This window comes from Centruroides sculpturatus, unplaced genomic scaffold (assembly GCF_000671375.1).
Source record: "Centruroides sculpturatus isolate CEXI.00-Female unplaced genomic scaffold, Cexi_2.0 scaffold825, whole genome shotgun sequence".
NCBI classification, from domain to species: Eukaryota; Metazoa; Arthropoda; class Arachnida; order Scorpiones; family Buthidae; genus Centruroides; species Centruroides sculpturatus.
The window spans coordinates 302575-321583 of record NW_019385093.1 but is presented as its reverse complement, the minus strand read 5'-3'; the positions used below and the strand labels follow the sequence as shown (position 1 = coordinate 321583).

At 28.9% G+C, this 19009-nt stretch overlaps 1 protein-coding gene across 6 annotated transcripts in view; it reads right to left on the bottom strand.

Annotated features, from left to right (window-relative positions):
* Nucleotides 1-19009, bottom strand: part of LOC111634584 (protein-L-isoaspartate(D-aspartate) O-methyltransferase-like) — a 28225-nt gene that overhangs the window by 3656 nt on the left and 5560 nt on the right. For all 6 annotated transcript variants that reach the window (XM_023379394.1, XM_023379395.1, XM_023379397.1 and 3 more), the window contains exon 2: nt 1671-1796. In XM_023379394.1, the coding sequence (XP_023235162.1) occupies nt 1671-1785 (115 nt within the window). In that variant the 5' untranslated portion in view covers nt 1786-1796. The remainder of the gene's footprint in view (nt 1-1670; nt 1797-19009) is intronic.

The following is a 19009-nucleotide window of genomic DNA, read 5'->3' as shown; positions in this document are numbered from 1 at the left end:
TGATCAGATCTGCTGGTGGTCTCTCCGGGGTGACCAGAGTCAGCCCTCAGCATAATTGTGTCTTTTGTGTATTCATTGCCCCATCACTCTTCACAGTCAGGTCAGAACAACTCAGATGGCAGGCATCCTGTAAAATGGCCATCCTGCTTCTCTCAACCAATGATGTGGCCTTTCTCAAATTTCATCAACTGTGTATAATGTCTAACTGCACTGTACAGGTATGTCTAGTGTTCATAAACTGCTTGCAGATGTTATGTTCAAAATTTTTCTGCAAACAGTGAGTATCCAAGTTTTTTTTTATAGAATACCAAAGTAGTGATTTTATGGAACTCTGGTGGCATTATCTGGTGTGCACTCAATCATTTATAAACCTAGCTGTATGTTGAGTTTTGCAGTAACAGGACAATTCTGTCTGGACGAATGACTTTTTGTCAACGAATGTACAGTAATACCTCGACTTACACTACCCCGGAGTTATGCGATTTTCAAATCTCGTCGATTCGTCTTTTGTTTGAGCGCCACGCAACTCTTGATTATTCACTCCCCCTCCCATACTATTGTTCAGCTTACACGTTCAGACGTGTCGCGCAGAATCGACATATAGCTACAATTTATTTTCTGTTATTTATTTCTGTGTTTGTTATATCTATGGAGACTTGAGAGACTCTACTATGTCGTCCAAATGAAGTAGAACTGATTCTTCTGCATCAAACAAGAAAAGAAAACTTTATCTTTGGAATGTAAAGTTAACATTATTAAATACTTCGATATAAAACTGAAAATTTAAAAAATGCTCAATATTTAAATTCAAGAATCATTCATAAACGTCATGGTATTATTGCCGAGATGGAAACAATGTTAAAATTATGGTGTGATAATCAAGTAAATGTGAAAAATTGTATAATAATATAATTTGTTATACATATGTATTATCTAAGATTTTATTAAACATTTTTTTCTACATTATTGTTTTCTTTAGTCTTCGGCCCTAATTAAAAATTATTTGTATGTATTTATATGCGAAATTATACCCAGACTTACGCACATTCGACTTATGCGGTTATCGTTCGGTCCCACCTAATGCGTAAGTTTGGGGTATTACTGTATTAAATTGTTTGATTAATTTTTGATAAGGTATAAAGGAAGAATGTCAAAAACTTCAATTATTATGCTATTTCAGTAATAAATTAGATGTTACCAGCAACCAACTAGAAACAACACGCTTAACAGGATTAGCCATTGTATTATTACATTGTAAACAATTACACTGTCTAATTTGTACACTGCCAAATATTCACACAATTGTACATAAGCAAATAATAATGATAGTTACAGACCAAAATAGTAAAGGTATCTCTTTGAGGATCTGGATTAAAAGTCTGAAACCTCAACATTTTCACCAATAGTTTGATCCAGCTATGCTGAGTTCTACCATCTAGTTCTCTTATTACAGACCTGATAAAACCAGTGATGGGCACAACAAAAAGCACTCAGTGCCCACAATATAAAGATAATTATTTTAAAATATTTATAAAAAAGATCAAACAATAAACTTCATTTTTATATGATTCATTTGTATCCACATTGTAGTTTTTAATATACTTTTAATTAAAAATCAAATATTTTAAAATTTGATCATTTCTATAAAGCCATTAACAATTTCCACTTACTCTTAAGATTTTGGATCAATTCATAATTATTTTTTCCATGAGATCTCCAAGCCATCTGAACTATATCACTAAATACCATTAGAACAATGCCAAAAATAGTAAATTTCCGAGACATTTACATCTGTCCTGCAAAAATATAAAAAATTCATAATTACAAAAATTATAAATTATTATTAATAATTCTTATTTGGTATATAATTCACTTAAATATTACTATTATCTTAAATTTAGACACCATGAACTCTCAATGTAGTGAATCCTCAAAGGACCAAGCCAAATCATTCACTCCCTACACAATAGTAAGGAATAGCAAAATTGTTCACCGCATAGAGTGTCCACTGTATTAATGTTCACTAATTTAGAAAATATTTTGCACATTACATTAAAAAATGTAACTAAGGTAAAATTTTTCAAATAAACAGACTTTTAAATCAACCTTCTAAAAAATTATAATTTAAATATACATGTGTGAAGTTTTATCAGTGTTTCATATAATAGTTTCTGGCTTATAAAAAAATTATTTTTTAATTTAAAATTGGACATAATTGTAGATATAAAAAGTGATTTATAAAGAACTTTACAACTTTGAATGTATGTACAATTTTAAACAGAAGACTTACAAAATTGGTTGGGATGTTAATTTATAGCAAAACACATTAGTTTTACCTTAGTCATTAGCAAATAAATAAAAAATTGAATGAAATACTGGGAATTAACTGTCTTTTAATTAGCTTCTGAAGTGAAGCAGCAAGTCTATCCACACACTACCAATGACTGAATAATTAATGCTGAATGACACTCTCACAATTAGGATTCCTAAAAATTTTTTTACCATTGTGCATTGTAGTCTTGCAGAACCAGTGAAAGAGATTTGATCTGTTCACTCCAGTTCAGAACTGATTTATAAAATATTTTTAGGAACTTTTTGTCAAGATTGTACTTGTAATAATATTTATTTAGATGATTTATCATATAAATCTATTTTTACATAAGACTGTCAACTTTTTAATAGTACAAAGCAGACTGAGTGGAACAAAAGAGAAAGACTATGCAATAGAGCAGAGCTTCTTAAGTTTTTCCTTTTGTAACCCTCTATTACCCACGAAAATTTTAAGCAACTCCTGGTGAAGAGATATATATAATAGGTAAACAAATTAAATCACCTACTAATAATAAATCAAAGAAATAATTTAATCCAAAACAATTCTTTGCCATTTATTACAATTTATTAAAGATAAAAACAAATTTGCATACTAATGAGATAGGTATGTTTATTTTTACATGAATTAAATCTTGGCTGAATATTTGATAGCAGGGCTATCCATACATCCACACTGGAAGGGAGGGATATGACAAGTTGGACAAGTGAGACAGGAAGGGTCGAACTTCAATGGATGTCCATTGTATTTCAGTAAATTTTACACAGGTTATGCACTTTATTATTCATAAAGGTTTTGAGGGGGTTGAGTTTAATCAAACATCCAAAGAGAAGAGGGGGGAGTAAAAATTTCAAGAAAAATGCAGACATAATTTATGGACAGTCCCATATGGCAAAATGCAAACCATCTTTGACATTTTTCAGAGTTGACAGACAGTTTGATTTTATAGTCGTCAATGCCAAAAATTCTGCTTCACTTAAACACAGTACAAAATTTTACTGTTGTCAAATTTTTTATGGCCCACACATTTGGTTACATGAATCCCTTTAAGATTGTGACCCACAGTTCAAGCAGCGATGCAATAGTGCAATAACTGTGAAAACTTCAGTTTTTGGGACTAAATATAGAACTGAAACCTTGTCAGTCTTCAGAGATTTTCTTCAATCCTTCCAACTTTGCTTTCATTAAAATTTTCACTTTTCTATCACATCTCCCTTTCTGAAAATGATTAATTGTTAGCTGGGGCCTAAAATTTTTTTTTCTGAATAACCTTTATAATAATAATAATAATAAAAATAATAAAGGGTATTCAGGGAGTAATTATAATAAGTTCTTAATTTTCAGAATACATTAGCAAAACTGAAACAAATAAGAACTTTGGAATAAACAATGTTTATAAAGTTAAAGAATATCATAGTTGGAAGGTGAGTGAAAACTAAAATTTAGTCAATAGCAATAAAATTGAGTAAGTAGCTATTTTAATTATCTCAAAACAAATTTTAGAAACAATGCAAACATGTGCAATAAAATTAACAATTAGTTGAGCAAAACAGGATGACAGGAAGTCAAATGAAAAAGGAAGTGTGAATAATAATAATAATCATAATCTGTGGTCAATGTCATGTGAATAAACTATTTTAGTAACTATTAATAGTTAAGAAAGCTAAAGAAGAAATAATATCTGATTAATAATAACACAAAGAAGTTTTTCTGATAAATATTTTAAGTTAAAAACTTGCAAAGCTTAAATTCAGGCATTTTGAAAGACATGTCTATTGAAGTAAATGAGATACAAATTAATGATCAGAATAAAAAAGTATTTTTAACTCTTCCAAATTCTATAGATTAGAGTGAGATGTGAGCTATCTGGCTTGGTGATCTATAAATAAATCTTTATTGATCATCTTTAAATCAAGAAATATTTGGGTACAGAACTACCAGACAATAAACATTAGAGAAAAATGCAGAGAGAACTTATGAGATCTTAATTTGTTTCCATTATTATGTTTTTTAACTCTTTCTGCTCTGTGGACACTAAATGAGCTTTTTTTTTTTTAGCAAGTCCATTTGAGTTTGGCCAGGCCCACAATGGGATGGTCAAGGAGCAAGGGACAAAGCCAAACATATCCAGATAGATCATCACTTGAAAAATTCCTAGGGTTTTTCAAACTGTCTAGATTTGATATATATGCTGCCACCTTAAATGAATTATAAAATAAATTTGAACTTCCAAATTGTGCCTTTCTTATCTCACTGGTTAAAGAGGGAACAAAGTAAAGAAACACCCAAAATACTGTCTAACCAACAAACAGATTAAAACCAACAGTCATATCCCTACTTCTGCATAGTGCTTGTGTAAAATGGTAGTATTTTCTCAATGATTGTATGTTATCATTATTATATAGTAGACTACACTTATTGTAATCATGAATCAGTTACCTTAATGTTATCAAAATTATTTTAAGCAAATTGTACGACTCCACAAGTTGCAAGAAAAGAATAATGCTAGAATCAATTAAACTATCCAGGATTTATTTCAGATTAAATGTTTTTTTGAGATTATGCATCCCATTATCCTACATAATATTCAGTGGTCTGATTCTGCCACATTGTATCAATATATGTATTCCATCTGTCAATACAAGACAGCTTTCTTCTATTGTCATTCCATTCTACCATCTCAATGTAACAATTAAATCATTCTTCTTTGGCCATTTTAAAGCATCCAATAAAATCAAAAATAAATTGTATCTAAAATTCCATAAATTCAAATTTCTTTGTAAAAGTGTTTTGTATTTTCCCTAAATGCCTAATTTGTTTATTGTTTCTTTTATCATCAAAATAGATAATAAATTTTAATGGATATTATTGTTTACTTGTTGTATAGAGCAGTGGTCTCCAAAGTGAAGTATGCAAAGTGATACTGGGGGTACGCCAAGTTTTCCTTCAAAATACTATGTCCCCCTATACAGCCAAAATATTGTAATTCTAATTCAAAATGTAAATTTGTAATTTAATTTAAATGTACATATATTGTTTAAAACAAATAAATAATAAATAATTTGATTTTTGATCCCACCCACCCACACGTAGAGCAGCTTTTATCATTAATTTATCATTAATAAAAGCTGAGGCAACTATATTTATAGTAAAGCATCGATTATCCAAATACCTATCAACTGAAACATCGGTTAACTGAAAGCATTCCAGTTGGAGAATTCAAATTTCTGCTAGTGCCGTGGTGCTGCAATATTTGGCTATGTCTTGGGCTACTCCAATTATTATTTTTGTTGGTGTGTGTGTGTTTTAGCTGACAGCCCTGGCACAACCATATTGTATTGTTAAAAATTATTTCTTTATTCTGCACAAACAAAAACACATTGAAAAATATAAAAACAAAAAAAAAATTATATTTCAGAAGTTAATCTAATATCAAAAACGTTCTGATTGACACACGTCGAGAGTACTTAAGGATGTGCCAGTATTTGAATGAGACTTTTTCCCCCATCATGAGTTATATTCTAGGAGCTTGCATTGTGAGTGGTGTGTTTTGCTTCAGCTCATCGGAGAACATAACCCAAGTGGCTGACATCTCCAGATAAACTAAAGAAAAAGAAAGAGTTTTGCTTGTTTTGTGTGGTGTTTTTCTGAGGACTGTGTGGTGCTGAATTGGAACATTTTTTATACGTTAACTTCCAAAATATAATTTTTTTTTTGTTTTTATATTTTTCAATATATTTATTCTGTTTGTGCAAAATAAAGAAATATTTTTTAACAATACAATAGCCATGATTATTTTTTTTAAAAATTTCGTTAAACTTAACATCAACAAAAATCCAACATGAAGTAACACACAACGAAGAAAAATTTCAACAGGGGATAGGTTATATTTTTTCATACATGATCAGTTATCCGAACAACCCCAGTCCCAAATCGCTTTGGATAATCGATGCTCTACTCTACTGTATATATACAGTAGACTCCTGTACAACGCGGGGAATACATTCCATGTTGTAGGAAATCTCATTACAGGGAACATACATTATCGGACCAATTTATGCAAGTTCAAACATGTCTCTACATTTTAACTGCTATCGCATGTTGCTAGTGAGATGTGATTCAGTTTGAAATATTATTATGGAGCAGGATTTGTTGATATGAATGAGACAGATATCACTGAATTAATTAATTACAATGAAGACATTGATGAAACAGAATTAATAGAATTAACAAATTGTTCTCAATCTATTAATGATAAGGAAAATTCATTCCAGACTTTTAATGAACCAGAGAAACCTTGAATTTAGAAGATTTATATAAACAAGTAAAATGGCAAAACCATATTTGGGACAACACTATGTCTCGGAGACTCACTACTAAGCGGAATCACTTTGACGCTCAAGGCAGGTCTCTTTCTCATTCTCCAATATTCTTTGGTATCGCCTGTTTTGGGCATGGTAGTCAAACTTCGCTGGCCATGACCACGAGGTCATCCACGATGCATTTTCAATGAAATTAACCTATCCAATTTTGAAATTTCTCTCTGCTGCGTGTCGGCCTGGGTTGAATTTTTGTCAACGCGTAATGAAAATTTCCCATTTTTGAAAAAATAATCATGGCTATTGTACCATCCGAAATTATTTTTTTATTTTGCACAAACAATATACTGTTTAACCCGATTATAATGTCATCGGATGTAATGACAACCCTAATATAATGTCAAATTTTTATCGGTCCCACAATTTTACTATACTAGATAATGTTAAAAAACCTACTTGTAACAACACCCTGTTTTAATGTCATATTTGAAGCACTCCCAAATTTACAAAATTAGATTACAAATTTTATTTAATATAGAAGAAACAACGTGTTCAGTCCTAAAATCAGAGTTCACTTCTTAGAATGACTGTGGGTGGACTCTCCCCCACCTGACTTCTGTGGGATGAGGTGGCTGTTTTACCTGTTTGTAAAAGAGGGTTGCCATTTTGTATTTTATTTTGACTCTGTTCTCGGTCCCCTGACTACCTACAAATCTGGATTTTTTTACGCGCAAATGATTTGGGCACCTAATACTCTGTGCCAAATATCAACTCTCGACATGTACTCCTTCATACCTCTAAGCTGGTAACGTAAACCAGCATTACAATTTTATAAACAAGACATAGTCTTGTCAATAATGGGTTAGAAATATCCAAAATGCTAGAAACAGCCAAAATGCTAGAAACACATTTTATGAAAATAGACCCATCAAAAGAGTGCTTTATAGAATTTAAAAGAAAATTTAATGATCATCTATCCCCATATTTTATATCTAAAAATGATCTGGAGAAAGAATTGTTTTTAAATAATGCTAACAATAAAGACAAAACAATTGACTATTCAAGCAATGAATCTGAACAACCAATATTAAAAAGATGTCATCATTGTAACTTATTTGTTGATACTTCTGATAGTGAATAAATGTCAAATAATGAAATAATTTAATTTAAATTAAAAGTTGAATAAAATATTTTTCTCTTATACTGCATCTTCAAACATGTATATGTATTATTATTATTGCTTTTATAAACTCTTATTCTTTTTTAAACTGTTGGCTTCACTGTTCATACATAAACAACTGGTAAATGTATATTTTCACTTTTCTAAACAAAAAATCTGAAACTATGCAAAAACATTAAATTTATCTTATGCTTTATACAGAACTGTTTATCGTGCTGTATGAGTTCTAGTCACAAAATTTTCATTGTGTTATAAGGGAATGCATTATACGGGTGTCCACTGTATATATACATTATATTATAGGGATACAACTTATAATTATTTTTGTCTTTGGGGTAAGCAATCAAAAAAGTTTGGAGACCACTGGTATAGAGAATAGCTATTATTGTTCTTGTGACATCACCTGTATTTTTTAGATAAATAAATAAAAATCAAATAAATCAAACAAGAATGTCAAAGATACATTCTAAAGCCTAAGCATTTGGAATTTTCAAACATTTGCATAATGGACTATAAAACAACTTGAAAAAACAAGAGGTAAACAGTAACTAATAAAATATACAAAATAAACTAACAAAAAAAAAAACAATAAAAATAATTTTTCTTTTGTTTATTGTTTTGTATATTTTACTGGTTATTGTTTACCTCTTATTATTTTTTGAAGTTGTTTTATAGTCCATTATGCAAATGTTTGAAAATTCCAAATGCTCAAAGGCTTTAGAGTGTGTCTTTTAGAGTGTAGAGAGAGGCTGAAATAAATCTTAGGACTTCTTAATTCTAGCATTATAATTGCTTCTTATATATAAATTAAAATATACTTATAAAAGTTCACTTATTGTAATCAGAGTTTATCATCATCATTGGGAAATCAAAAATTTGTAAAGCATTCTTTTCACATTGTCATCTCAATATGTAAGTAATAACAAGTGATCATTCTCAGTCTCAACTAGCACTTTAAACAATTTTAAATGTTATTTGCTTGTAATACAGTAGTTTAAATTTCAGACGTTTCTTTCTTCAATTATATGCTACATATTATTAGATAGTAACAGGCAACTAATATTGAACGAATTACACATTAATTAATAGTAATAACCATAATTAATAACTTTTCAAATTATGCATTTTTATTGTTTTGATGTGTCTTTTTAATATCAAAAAATAATTCAAGAAAACTAACATTTTTCACGTGCATTTATGCAAAAATTGTGATCCAGCCTAAGTCATTAGAGGTATTGTTTTTTTTATATTTTATTCTGGACACCCAAAACCTTTTGCTTATCCTATCTGCTTAGGAAATGTTGAACCTAAAAGCCAAAAAAAATATGGTTCATAACATTTATACAATATAAGGTTATGGAAAATCTTAAAGCAAGTCATAAAGATGCATTGGGGAGAAGGCATACAATCCTTCCTACTCATAAACCAACCAGAAAACCAAATGGAATGGACAGCTCTACACTTGTGCCAGCTTTAACCCACAGAGATCATCCTCCAAATCCATCTGATTTGAAAATCTGAAAATTTGGTAGATTCCAAATCCACACAGTTTGACAGACAGAAACCAACCACTATAAAAATTCAATCCTGATTACCTTTTAGCACTCTTAGCAAAAAATAAATCCATAAACCTAACCCTAACTTCTATGTTCAGTAGTCTAGTACAATACCATTAGACTACCATAGGCTATTTATGTTATTTAGAAAAGTTCAAAAGTGTTTTCAAGTAAACATGATTTCAAAAATAAAATACTATATCAACATTAAAACTTAACTACATTATTATTATTGTTATTCTTACATAAAATTCAAAAATGTTTAAATAAATGTTTATACTTTTGAAAAAAATTGAATTACAATTTATAATTATATCAAGTTTTTGATATTACAAAAATGCAGATGCTACTCAATATATGTGATTTTGATTAGTGCTGGTTTCAATTAATGTGCATTTATTCTGTAGAAAGTTCAACATTGTCAGCTTAGAGCTGCAATGTTGAATTCATCCTTCTTTCTATTCCTGCCCACCATTGGTAAAAACCTTAGTTCACCTAATTCAATGATCTAATTCCTATATTTTATTTTTTATTTTCACATTTAGTGTGATTTCTGCAATAATTTCTTTTAATTCTTCAGCATTTGCAGACTCTGTAAAAAAAAGTGGGAAAGCAACTATACAAGTAATGCAGGATAAGTATTTTGTTTGGGTTTTATGATGATTTACTACTACTTTTTTTTTGTCTATTTTAGTGATTAGTCTAAACTCTCTCTGATAAATCTTTAATGTTATTTTTTATGATTAGTTTTAATTTATGTATGCAATTAAAATGTACTTTATCTAAATCTTTAATAATTCTTCAATAAACATTTCTTCATTTCCCATATTTTTACCCTGCTGAAGTGAACAAAAATGCAAAATTTATGATTTTAGATAAATTCTCAATGATCTAATTTACAAATTTACTTATTTCCTATTGATTATTAACTTTTGATATGCAGTATACTTGCAGAACCAATTAATTAACTGCATATTTCGAAGGTTACGTGTATACAGTAATCTCCCCATTTACTTTAACGCAATTTAAAAACTTAAGTTTTAAATAATCAACTTTACATAATAAATGATAATTACATCAAAAAGTTTTTTTTATCATCAGTAAGATTTATCATACATATAGACATATATTTAAAAAAACTTCAGTTAAAAATTTTCTACCTGAATATGAATAAAATGCTATATTTGAAAATAACCTCTATTTTAAACAGTTTTCCCGTGGCTTCATTTACTTGCTGATTTTTGTAGAACCAATTATTTGTGTAAGTAGAGTGATTACTGTGTAACATATAGTATAGTTAAAGTCAAATAGAGTTTATTTTTATAACATACTTCATGCAAACAAAATTGTAACAGAAGCAACAAAAATTAATTAAAAGAACAACTCTTAACTATAACATATTAACAATAGCAGTTTCAAACATTTGTAGTAGAGTAATCAAAAATTAACTGCAGAATCTCATAATTTTTAAATGATGTCCATTTTATTGTTTGTCATTTTTCGGTATAAGAGTGAATAATCTTAACTTTTGATATTTATCAATTTTCTTGGTTTCAGATACCTTCATTTGGAATTACAAATCACATCATTCTTAGAAAATGGCTTGAAGAAAATTAACAGATTTCAGTAGTCTTGTAGATAATTTCAATTCAAATACAAGTTAACAATTTACTTTAAATCTGCAAAATTTTAATTTTCAGTTTTTAATGCTAAATCACTCATTTCACAAAATATAACTTTTTCTTCATATTAAAAATAATTCTCAAATTATACAAAATCATTTCATTTCTTCTAATAAAATTTAAAATTTCTTTCTAAAATATACAAATATTTTTCAACAAAAAANCACCCATTTTTATGTATTCTAATAAATTATATGTAAAGAAAATTTGCTCACAGGTGTTGGTATCTGTTTAATAACAATAATAATAGGTTAGTGGCATTATGTAATTCTATTAATAGTATCATATCATACGTTTTTGAGGGGAATAACATTTTGGTGTGCCACGTTGAGTCATGGGTGTGCCACAAGTAGAAAAAGGTTGCGGAACACTGATCTAAGTGAAAAATGGTCTAACAAAATATTGATTTAAGATGGGCCTAATTATTAAAAATACAGAAATACTTATAACATGTTAAAATTAAAAACGTTTAACAAATTCTTATGATTTTATCTCATTAGTACTACAAATGCAGATGGTTAGATTATTATTGCAAATCTACATACCTTCTAACCATTCCAAATAAAATAAACAATAAATATATTCTAATTAATATTCACATATTCTATTATTATAACTGTTGACAATGACACTAAGACCCTGGCATTACAATAGTTAAAGGGCACAAAAGTACTCCATCCTATTTATTGCATGAGGCTGGGACCTCACCCGTCGACCTTACAATTGCCATAACATATCGTTACTCCTTACGCACCAAGTGTTGCTGGAATGGATATCGGTAAGCTCGACATAAAAAACAGATATGGTGAATTTATCATTAAAAATATTAAACCTATTTTTTATCTCCTCCTCTTTCATATATTATAAACTTTTCACAAACAGTAAAGCACTCATACTTTCTTTTTCATATTTAATGAAAAGAAAATGAATAATTTTAACATTTAAAAATTATTGAATTAATGAATTCAGGTAGAAGAATGCAAATTTCAATTATTTTCCATATTTTACCACTTTTCTATCATTAATAAAAAAATGACAAAAAATTATATTTTTATTTCATAATAATGCTGAAGGAGCTACAGACTCAAATGCATTATTTTCATAAAATTATAGTAAATTCTTCAGATATTACAAAAAAAAGTATTTCTTTAACTGCAGTAATATAACTGGTGCAATTATATAATTTTACACGCATTATCTTCAATTCTGTTTACCTTTAATGTTTCCGTCGACAAAGATAATTTCAAATTACGCAACAATTATATTTATTCACGCATTCTTTTACATAAGTGCACGTTAAGCTTGCGAACACCCAGAATCGATTCGACAAGTTTTCCATTTTAAGAAAAACTTTTGAGAGATTCGAATTTTTTTATTTATTTATTATGTCAATAGGAAGCGTCACAAGATAGCTGCAGTATCAAAATACCATCACCTACTCTTTAATCAGTTTTAACACACGTCCCAAAAGCGAATCGTCTCGTCAAGGAAATACAAGAAAAAATGGCCTCTATTTGGGGATNACAACCAATCACGATAAAGTATTTAAAATTTTGAATTTGAAATTAACGACCTTTTCTAACAGAATACTCGGTAATGCTATTTTTCTTCAATAGATGGCACCACAGATATAATTTACTCGAGCACATTTTTTAAGGGTTAAAATATGTTATTGTACTGTACTGTACGTACGGTTATTATGCGGTTTGCTACGTGCCAGCCGTTATTATAAAATTCATTTTTTAAATAAATTTTTAAAACCTGTTAGTAATAAAATTTTATATGTTAATAATTCAATTTGTTTAAAGATTCGTGCCTATTTGCTTATAGGGCAGAGATTGCGTCGCTCCATGAATCAGGGTTATAGCAACGCAATTGCGCTAAGTAGAGAGCCAGAATTAGGAATTTTTCGTTTGACACACGTTCTGCATCGGTAATCAATCCGTCAGCCAAACTTTACGTCGACGCTCATTTTACGGCTAATCCCGTAGCAGACAACGCCGCATCCGACCGATTAGCTTCTCCGGGCGACACGATAGACAATGCAACAAATTATTTTTGTAAAGGTTAAAAACCAAGAAAAACACACACAATTGCTATTAATCTCGACCCATTTATTCTGTTTAACCGAAACAAACCAGTCGGGATATAAAAAAAAACATTCTTTGATACACTCGTGATCAAATAATGTCCTGTTTTAACATTTTTTCAATTTAATATCATCAAAAATTGATTTTACACTAGATAGAGAGTTTAATGACCAAAAAATAACTTTAGATCATGTAAAAATGATTGAAATAAAGCAATTTGACACCAAAAAAAGTGGGTGCTTCTCCAAGAATTATGCAGGATTAATTCCACTTACATAGTTATGCTTTTTAATTGTAATTAAGCCAAAACGTTCTTTTATCGAGATCATTGATGACGATTAAGGACAATCAACAACATATTTATGCAATTTTTAAACTTTAATCTAGAAAATTATCAATTAAATTAACTAGAAATAGTGATAAAGACGAAAAATATAACTTTTTAATTACAAAAATAACGCAGAAACGGCGTTATATATTTAAAATTTGACGTAAATAATTCAAAATAGGCGCAAAAAGTTGAAACGCAATTAAATCATTGGCAAAAAATCTAATTTCTACAGCAATATATTTAATCGAATTTAACGACTAATTNTTTGTTTGGCACGTTTACATTATATTACACAGTTAAACAAGTGCGTGGACACGACCCAATGACACTAAATTATTGTCAGTCGATTGATTAACTATTGTGACGCACCAGCATATTGTAGACTCTACATTGGCTCAGCTTAACTCGCAATGGGATCGTCAGCGGTATATATTTTTTTATTAGTAGATAGTCTGATTCAAAACGTCTGCAGACATACGTCATAGATATCATTTCAAACCGATATTTGATTTAAAAAAAAAAAACTTAAAATATTATTTGCCAACGTTCGAAAATGACTTCCGAATTTTGTGGAGTAAAATGTGCAATGTCTTTGAATAATTGAATGTATTCAAAACGCTATGATCTGAATGAGGAGTCACACTTTTTCCGATTAGGCGCCGTAATGGAATAGAACTTAAGGAGTACGAGAAGCGTTCGAGGCGTTTAAGGTGCCGACCCAGTGCTCTGGGGAACCCGGGATCGTATCCGGGCCAGCAATTTCAACAATTTTCACGGCAATCTTCACAAATATGTTGGCCTCGTCTCTCGTCACCCGANCAAGAAAACTAACATTTTTCACGTGCATTTATGCAAAAATTGTGATCCAGCCTAAGTCATTAGAGGTATTGTTTTTTTTATATTTTATTCTGGACACCCAAAACCTTTTGCTTATCCTATCTGCTTAGGAAATGTTGAACCTAAAAGCCAAAAAAAATATGGTTCATAACATTTATACAATATAAGGTTATGGAAAATCTTAAAGCAAGTCATAAAGATGCATTGGGGAGAAGACATACAATCCTTCCTACTCATAAACCAACCAGAAAACCAAATGGAATGGACAGCTCTACACTTGTGCCAGCTTTAACCCACAGAGATCATCCTCCAAATCCATCTGATTTGAAAATCTGAAAATTTGGTAGATTCCAAATCCACACAGTTTGACAGACAGAAACCAACCACTATAAAAATTCAATCCTGATTACCTTTTAGCACTCTTAGCAAAAAATAAATCCATAAACCTAACCCTAACTTCTATGTTCAGTAGTCTAGTACAATACCATTAGACTACCATAGGCTATTTATGTTATTTAGAAAAGTTCAAAAGTGTTTTCAAGTAAACATGATTTCAAAAATAAAATACTATATCAACATTAAAACTTAACTACATTATTATTATTGTTATTCTTACATAAAATTCAAAAATGTTTAAATAAATGTTTATACTTTTGAAAAAAATTGAATTACAATTTATAATTATATCAAGTTTTTGATATTACAAAAATGCAGATGCTACTCAATATATGTGATTTTGATTAGTGCTGGTTTCAATTAATGTGCATTTATTCTGTAGAAAGTTCAACATTGTCAGCTTAGAGCTGCAATGTTGAATTCATCCTTCTTTCTATTCCTGCCCACCATTGGTAAAAACCTTAGTTCACCTAATTCAATGATCTAATTCCTATATTTTATTTTTTATTTTCACATTTAGTGTGATTTCTGCAATAATTTCTTTTAATTCTTCAGCATTTGCAGACTCTGTAAAAAAAAGTGGGAAAGCAACTATACAAGTAATGCAGGATAAGTATTTTGTTTGGGTTTTATGATGATTTACTACTACTTTTTTTTTGTCTATTTTAGTGATTAGTCTAAACTCTCTCTGATAAATCTTTAATGTTATTTTTTATGATTAGTTTTAATTTATGTATGCAATTAAAATGTACTTTATCTAAATCTTTAATAATTCTTCAATAAACATTTCTTCATTTCCCATATTTTTACCCTGCTGAAGTGAACAAAAATGCAAAATTTATGATTTTAGATAAATTCTCAATGATCTAATTTACAAATTTACTTATTTCCTATTGATTATTAACTTTTGATATGCAGTATACTTGCAGAACCAATTAATTAACTGCATATTTCGAAGGTTACGTGTATACAGTAATCTCCCCATTTACTTTAACGCAATTTAAAAACTTAAGTTTTAAATAATCAACTTTACATAATAAATGATAATTACATCAAAAAGTTTTTTTTATCATCAGTAAGATTTATCATACATATAGACATATATTTAAAAAAACTTCAGTTAAAAATTTTCTACCTGAATATGAATAAAATGCTATATTTGAAAATAACCTCTATTTTAAACAGTTTTCCCGTGGCTTCATTTACTTGCTGATTTTTGTAGAACCAATTATTTGTGTAAGTAGAGTGATTACTGTGTAACATATAGTATAGTTAAAGTCAAATAGAGTTTATTTTTATAACATACTTCATGCAAACAAAATTGTAACAGAAGCAACAAAAATTAATTAAAAGAACAACTCTTAACTATAACATATTAACAATAGCAGTTTCAAACATTTGTAGTAGAGTAATCAAAAATTAACTGCAGAATCTCATAATTTTTAAATGATGTCCATTTTATTGTTTGTCATTTTTCGGTATAAGAGTGAATAATCTTAACTTTTGATATTTATCAATTTTCTTGGTTTCAGATACCTTCATTTGGAATTACAAATCACATCATTCTTAGAAAATGGCTTGAAGAAAATTAACAGATTTCAGTAGTCTTGTAGATAATTTCAATTCAAATACAAGTTAACAATTTACTTTAAATCTGCAAAATTTTAATTTTCAGTTTTTAATGCTAAATCACTCATTTCACAAAATATAACTTTTTCTTCATATTAAAAATAATTCTCAAATTATACAAAATCATTTCATTTCTTCTAATAAAATTTAACATTTCTTTCTAAAATATACAAATATTTTTCAACAAAAAAGTTCTTCACATAATTACTATTAAGAATCATCAAAACTGAGAATAATAGGAAATAAAACACCCCAGTTTTAAAGTATTATAAGGAAAGAAGTGTAATCTTCAAGAAACTTCCTAAATACATCTGAGACATTCTAGGTTTTCTTTACTATTATATAGAGAGAAACCATATTACAAACTAGTTACACCAAAATAATATATATATATATATTAGTTTGGTGTAACAAAACTCTGTAATATGACTTATCTGCATCCACAATTACATAGAAGAAAGAAAATTACATAATGATTACATAACAATGATCGTTTATCAACCTCAAGTTCAACATTTTGCTTTTGATATTTCTCATCTTTTTCTTTGGAAAAAGTTATTTGAGTAATGTTGTGCATTATTTAAAACCTTTCTTAACGAATTTCTCTTTAGATAGCATCAATTCTTGAACAAAGTTAAACACGTTCCAATTATAATGTAATATTAAAAATTTTTCCATCAAAAAATCAAAACTATTCTCTCTCTGTTTTGAAATAATTTACTTTTTATAGTAAATTACAGATATTGCACAGAACAAAAACTGCCACCACACACAGTCTTCAAGATTAATTTACATTTTCTAAAATATCAGGTAACTAAAATATAAATTCTATACAGATTACATCAGCAATGTTTATTAATTAAAAATAATAATCCTTTCCGGAAAAAATTCCTCACAACTTGCATTATTATATAATGAAATCTTGACATGATCAATCCAAGAAACATTTTAATTTATATTATAGAATATTTTTAATCATTTTCTGCTTACACTTTCTGTTTTGACTCTTGATGATAATGAGAAAACAAAACATCATAACATTAAAGAGGAAAATAGTGTTTCATCAGGCTAAGCAAACAATATTTCTGTTAGGCCTATATCTTATTTTTCTTATCAAAGCATTTCTCTTCAGGAGTTAGCTTTTGTCAGAAATATGTAGTTTGTTATGCTATAGCTGAAGGCACATATTATATCTTCACATTACACTGTATTCACTTTGTGCAATTTTTTTTTATCATCTATTTAATAAGACCAAAATAGTGATATATATATAATTTCCTGACAACTTATTATGATCACTTACAAAGCTTCACATGTTTAGACTGAATATGCTGCAGCACAACTAAGCCATTAAAAACTTTGCACTAGCCACCATCACTTTCCCAAATTAAATCCAATAGAAAATGCTTGAAATCTATCTAATAAAGTATCAAAAGGAAGTATCATCAACAATGTACAATTATTGTATAAAATAATTTATCATGAGAATCATAACAATATGCTGCAAAAAACAATAATAAACTATATTGAATGCACACACTTCATAGCTAGATACTATCATCTAAGTCAGTGTTCCGCAACCGGTGTGCCGCGGCACACTGATGTGCCGTCACATGGTGAAAGGTGTGACGTGAACTTTTACATATTCTGTTAATTTCAAATTTTATTTATATATTTTTATCACAATTGTTGTGTTTCTTATGTTATCTTTTGTATGTATTTCATTCTCTGCCGCAACACTGATGAAATAAGATGATGTTTGTTTATTCTTTATTACAAGCTACCCATTTTTATGTATTCTAATAAATTATATGTAAAGAAAATTTGCTCACAGGTGTTGGTATCTGTTTAATAACAATAATAATAGGTTAGTGGCATTATGTAATTCTATTAATAGTATCATATCATACGTTTTTGAGGGGAATAACATTTTGGTGTGCCACGTTGAGTCATGGGTGTGCCACAAGTAGAAAAAGGTTGCGGAACACTGATCTAAGTGAAAAATGGTCTAACAAAATATTGATTTAAGATGGGCCTAATTATTAAAAATACAGAAATACTTATAACATGTTAAAATTAAAAACGTTTAACAAATTCTTATGATTTTATCTCATTAGTACTACAAATGCAGATGGTTAGATTATTATTGCAAATCTACATACCTTCTAACCATTCCAAATAAAATAAACAATAAATATATTCTAATTAATATTCACATATTCTATTATTATAACTGTTGACAATGACACTAAGACCCTGGCATTACAATAGTTAAAGGGCACAAAAGTACTCCATCCTATTTATTGCATGAGGCTGGGTCCTCACCCGTCGACCTTACAATTGCCATAACATATCGTTACTCCTTACGCACCAAGTGTTGCTGGAATGGATATCGGTAAGCTCGACATAAAAAACAGATATGGTGAATTTATCATTAAAAATATTAAACCTATTTTTTATCTCCTCCTCTTTCATATATTATCAACTTTTCATAAACAGTAAAGCACTCATACTTTCTTTTTCATATTTAATGAAAAGAAAATGAATAATTTTAACATTTAAAAATTATTGAATTAATGAATTCAGGTAGAAGAATGCAAATTTCAATTATTTTCCATATTTTACCACTTTTCTATCATTAATAAAAAAATGAGAAAAAA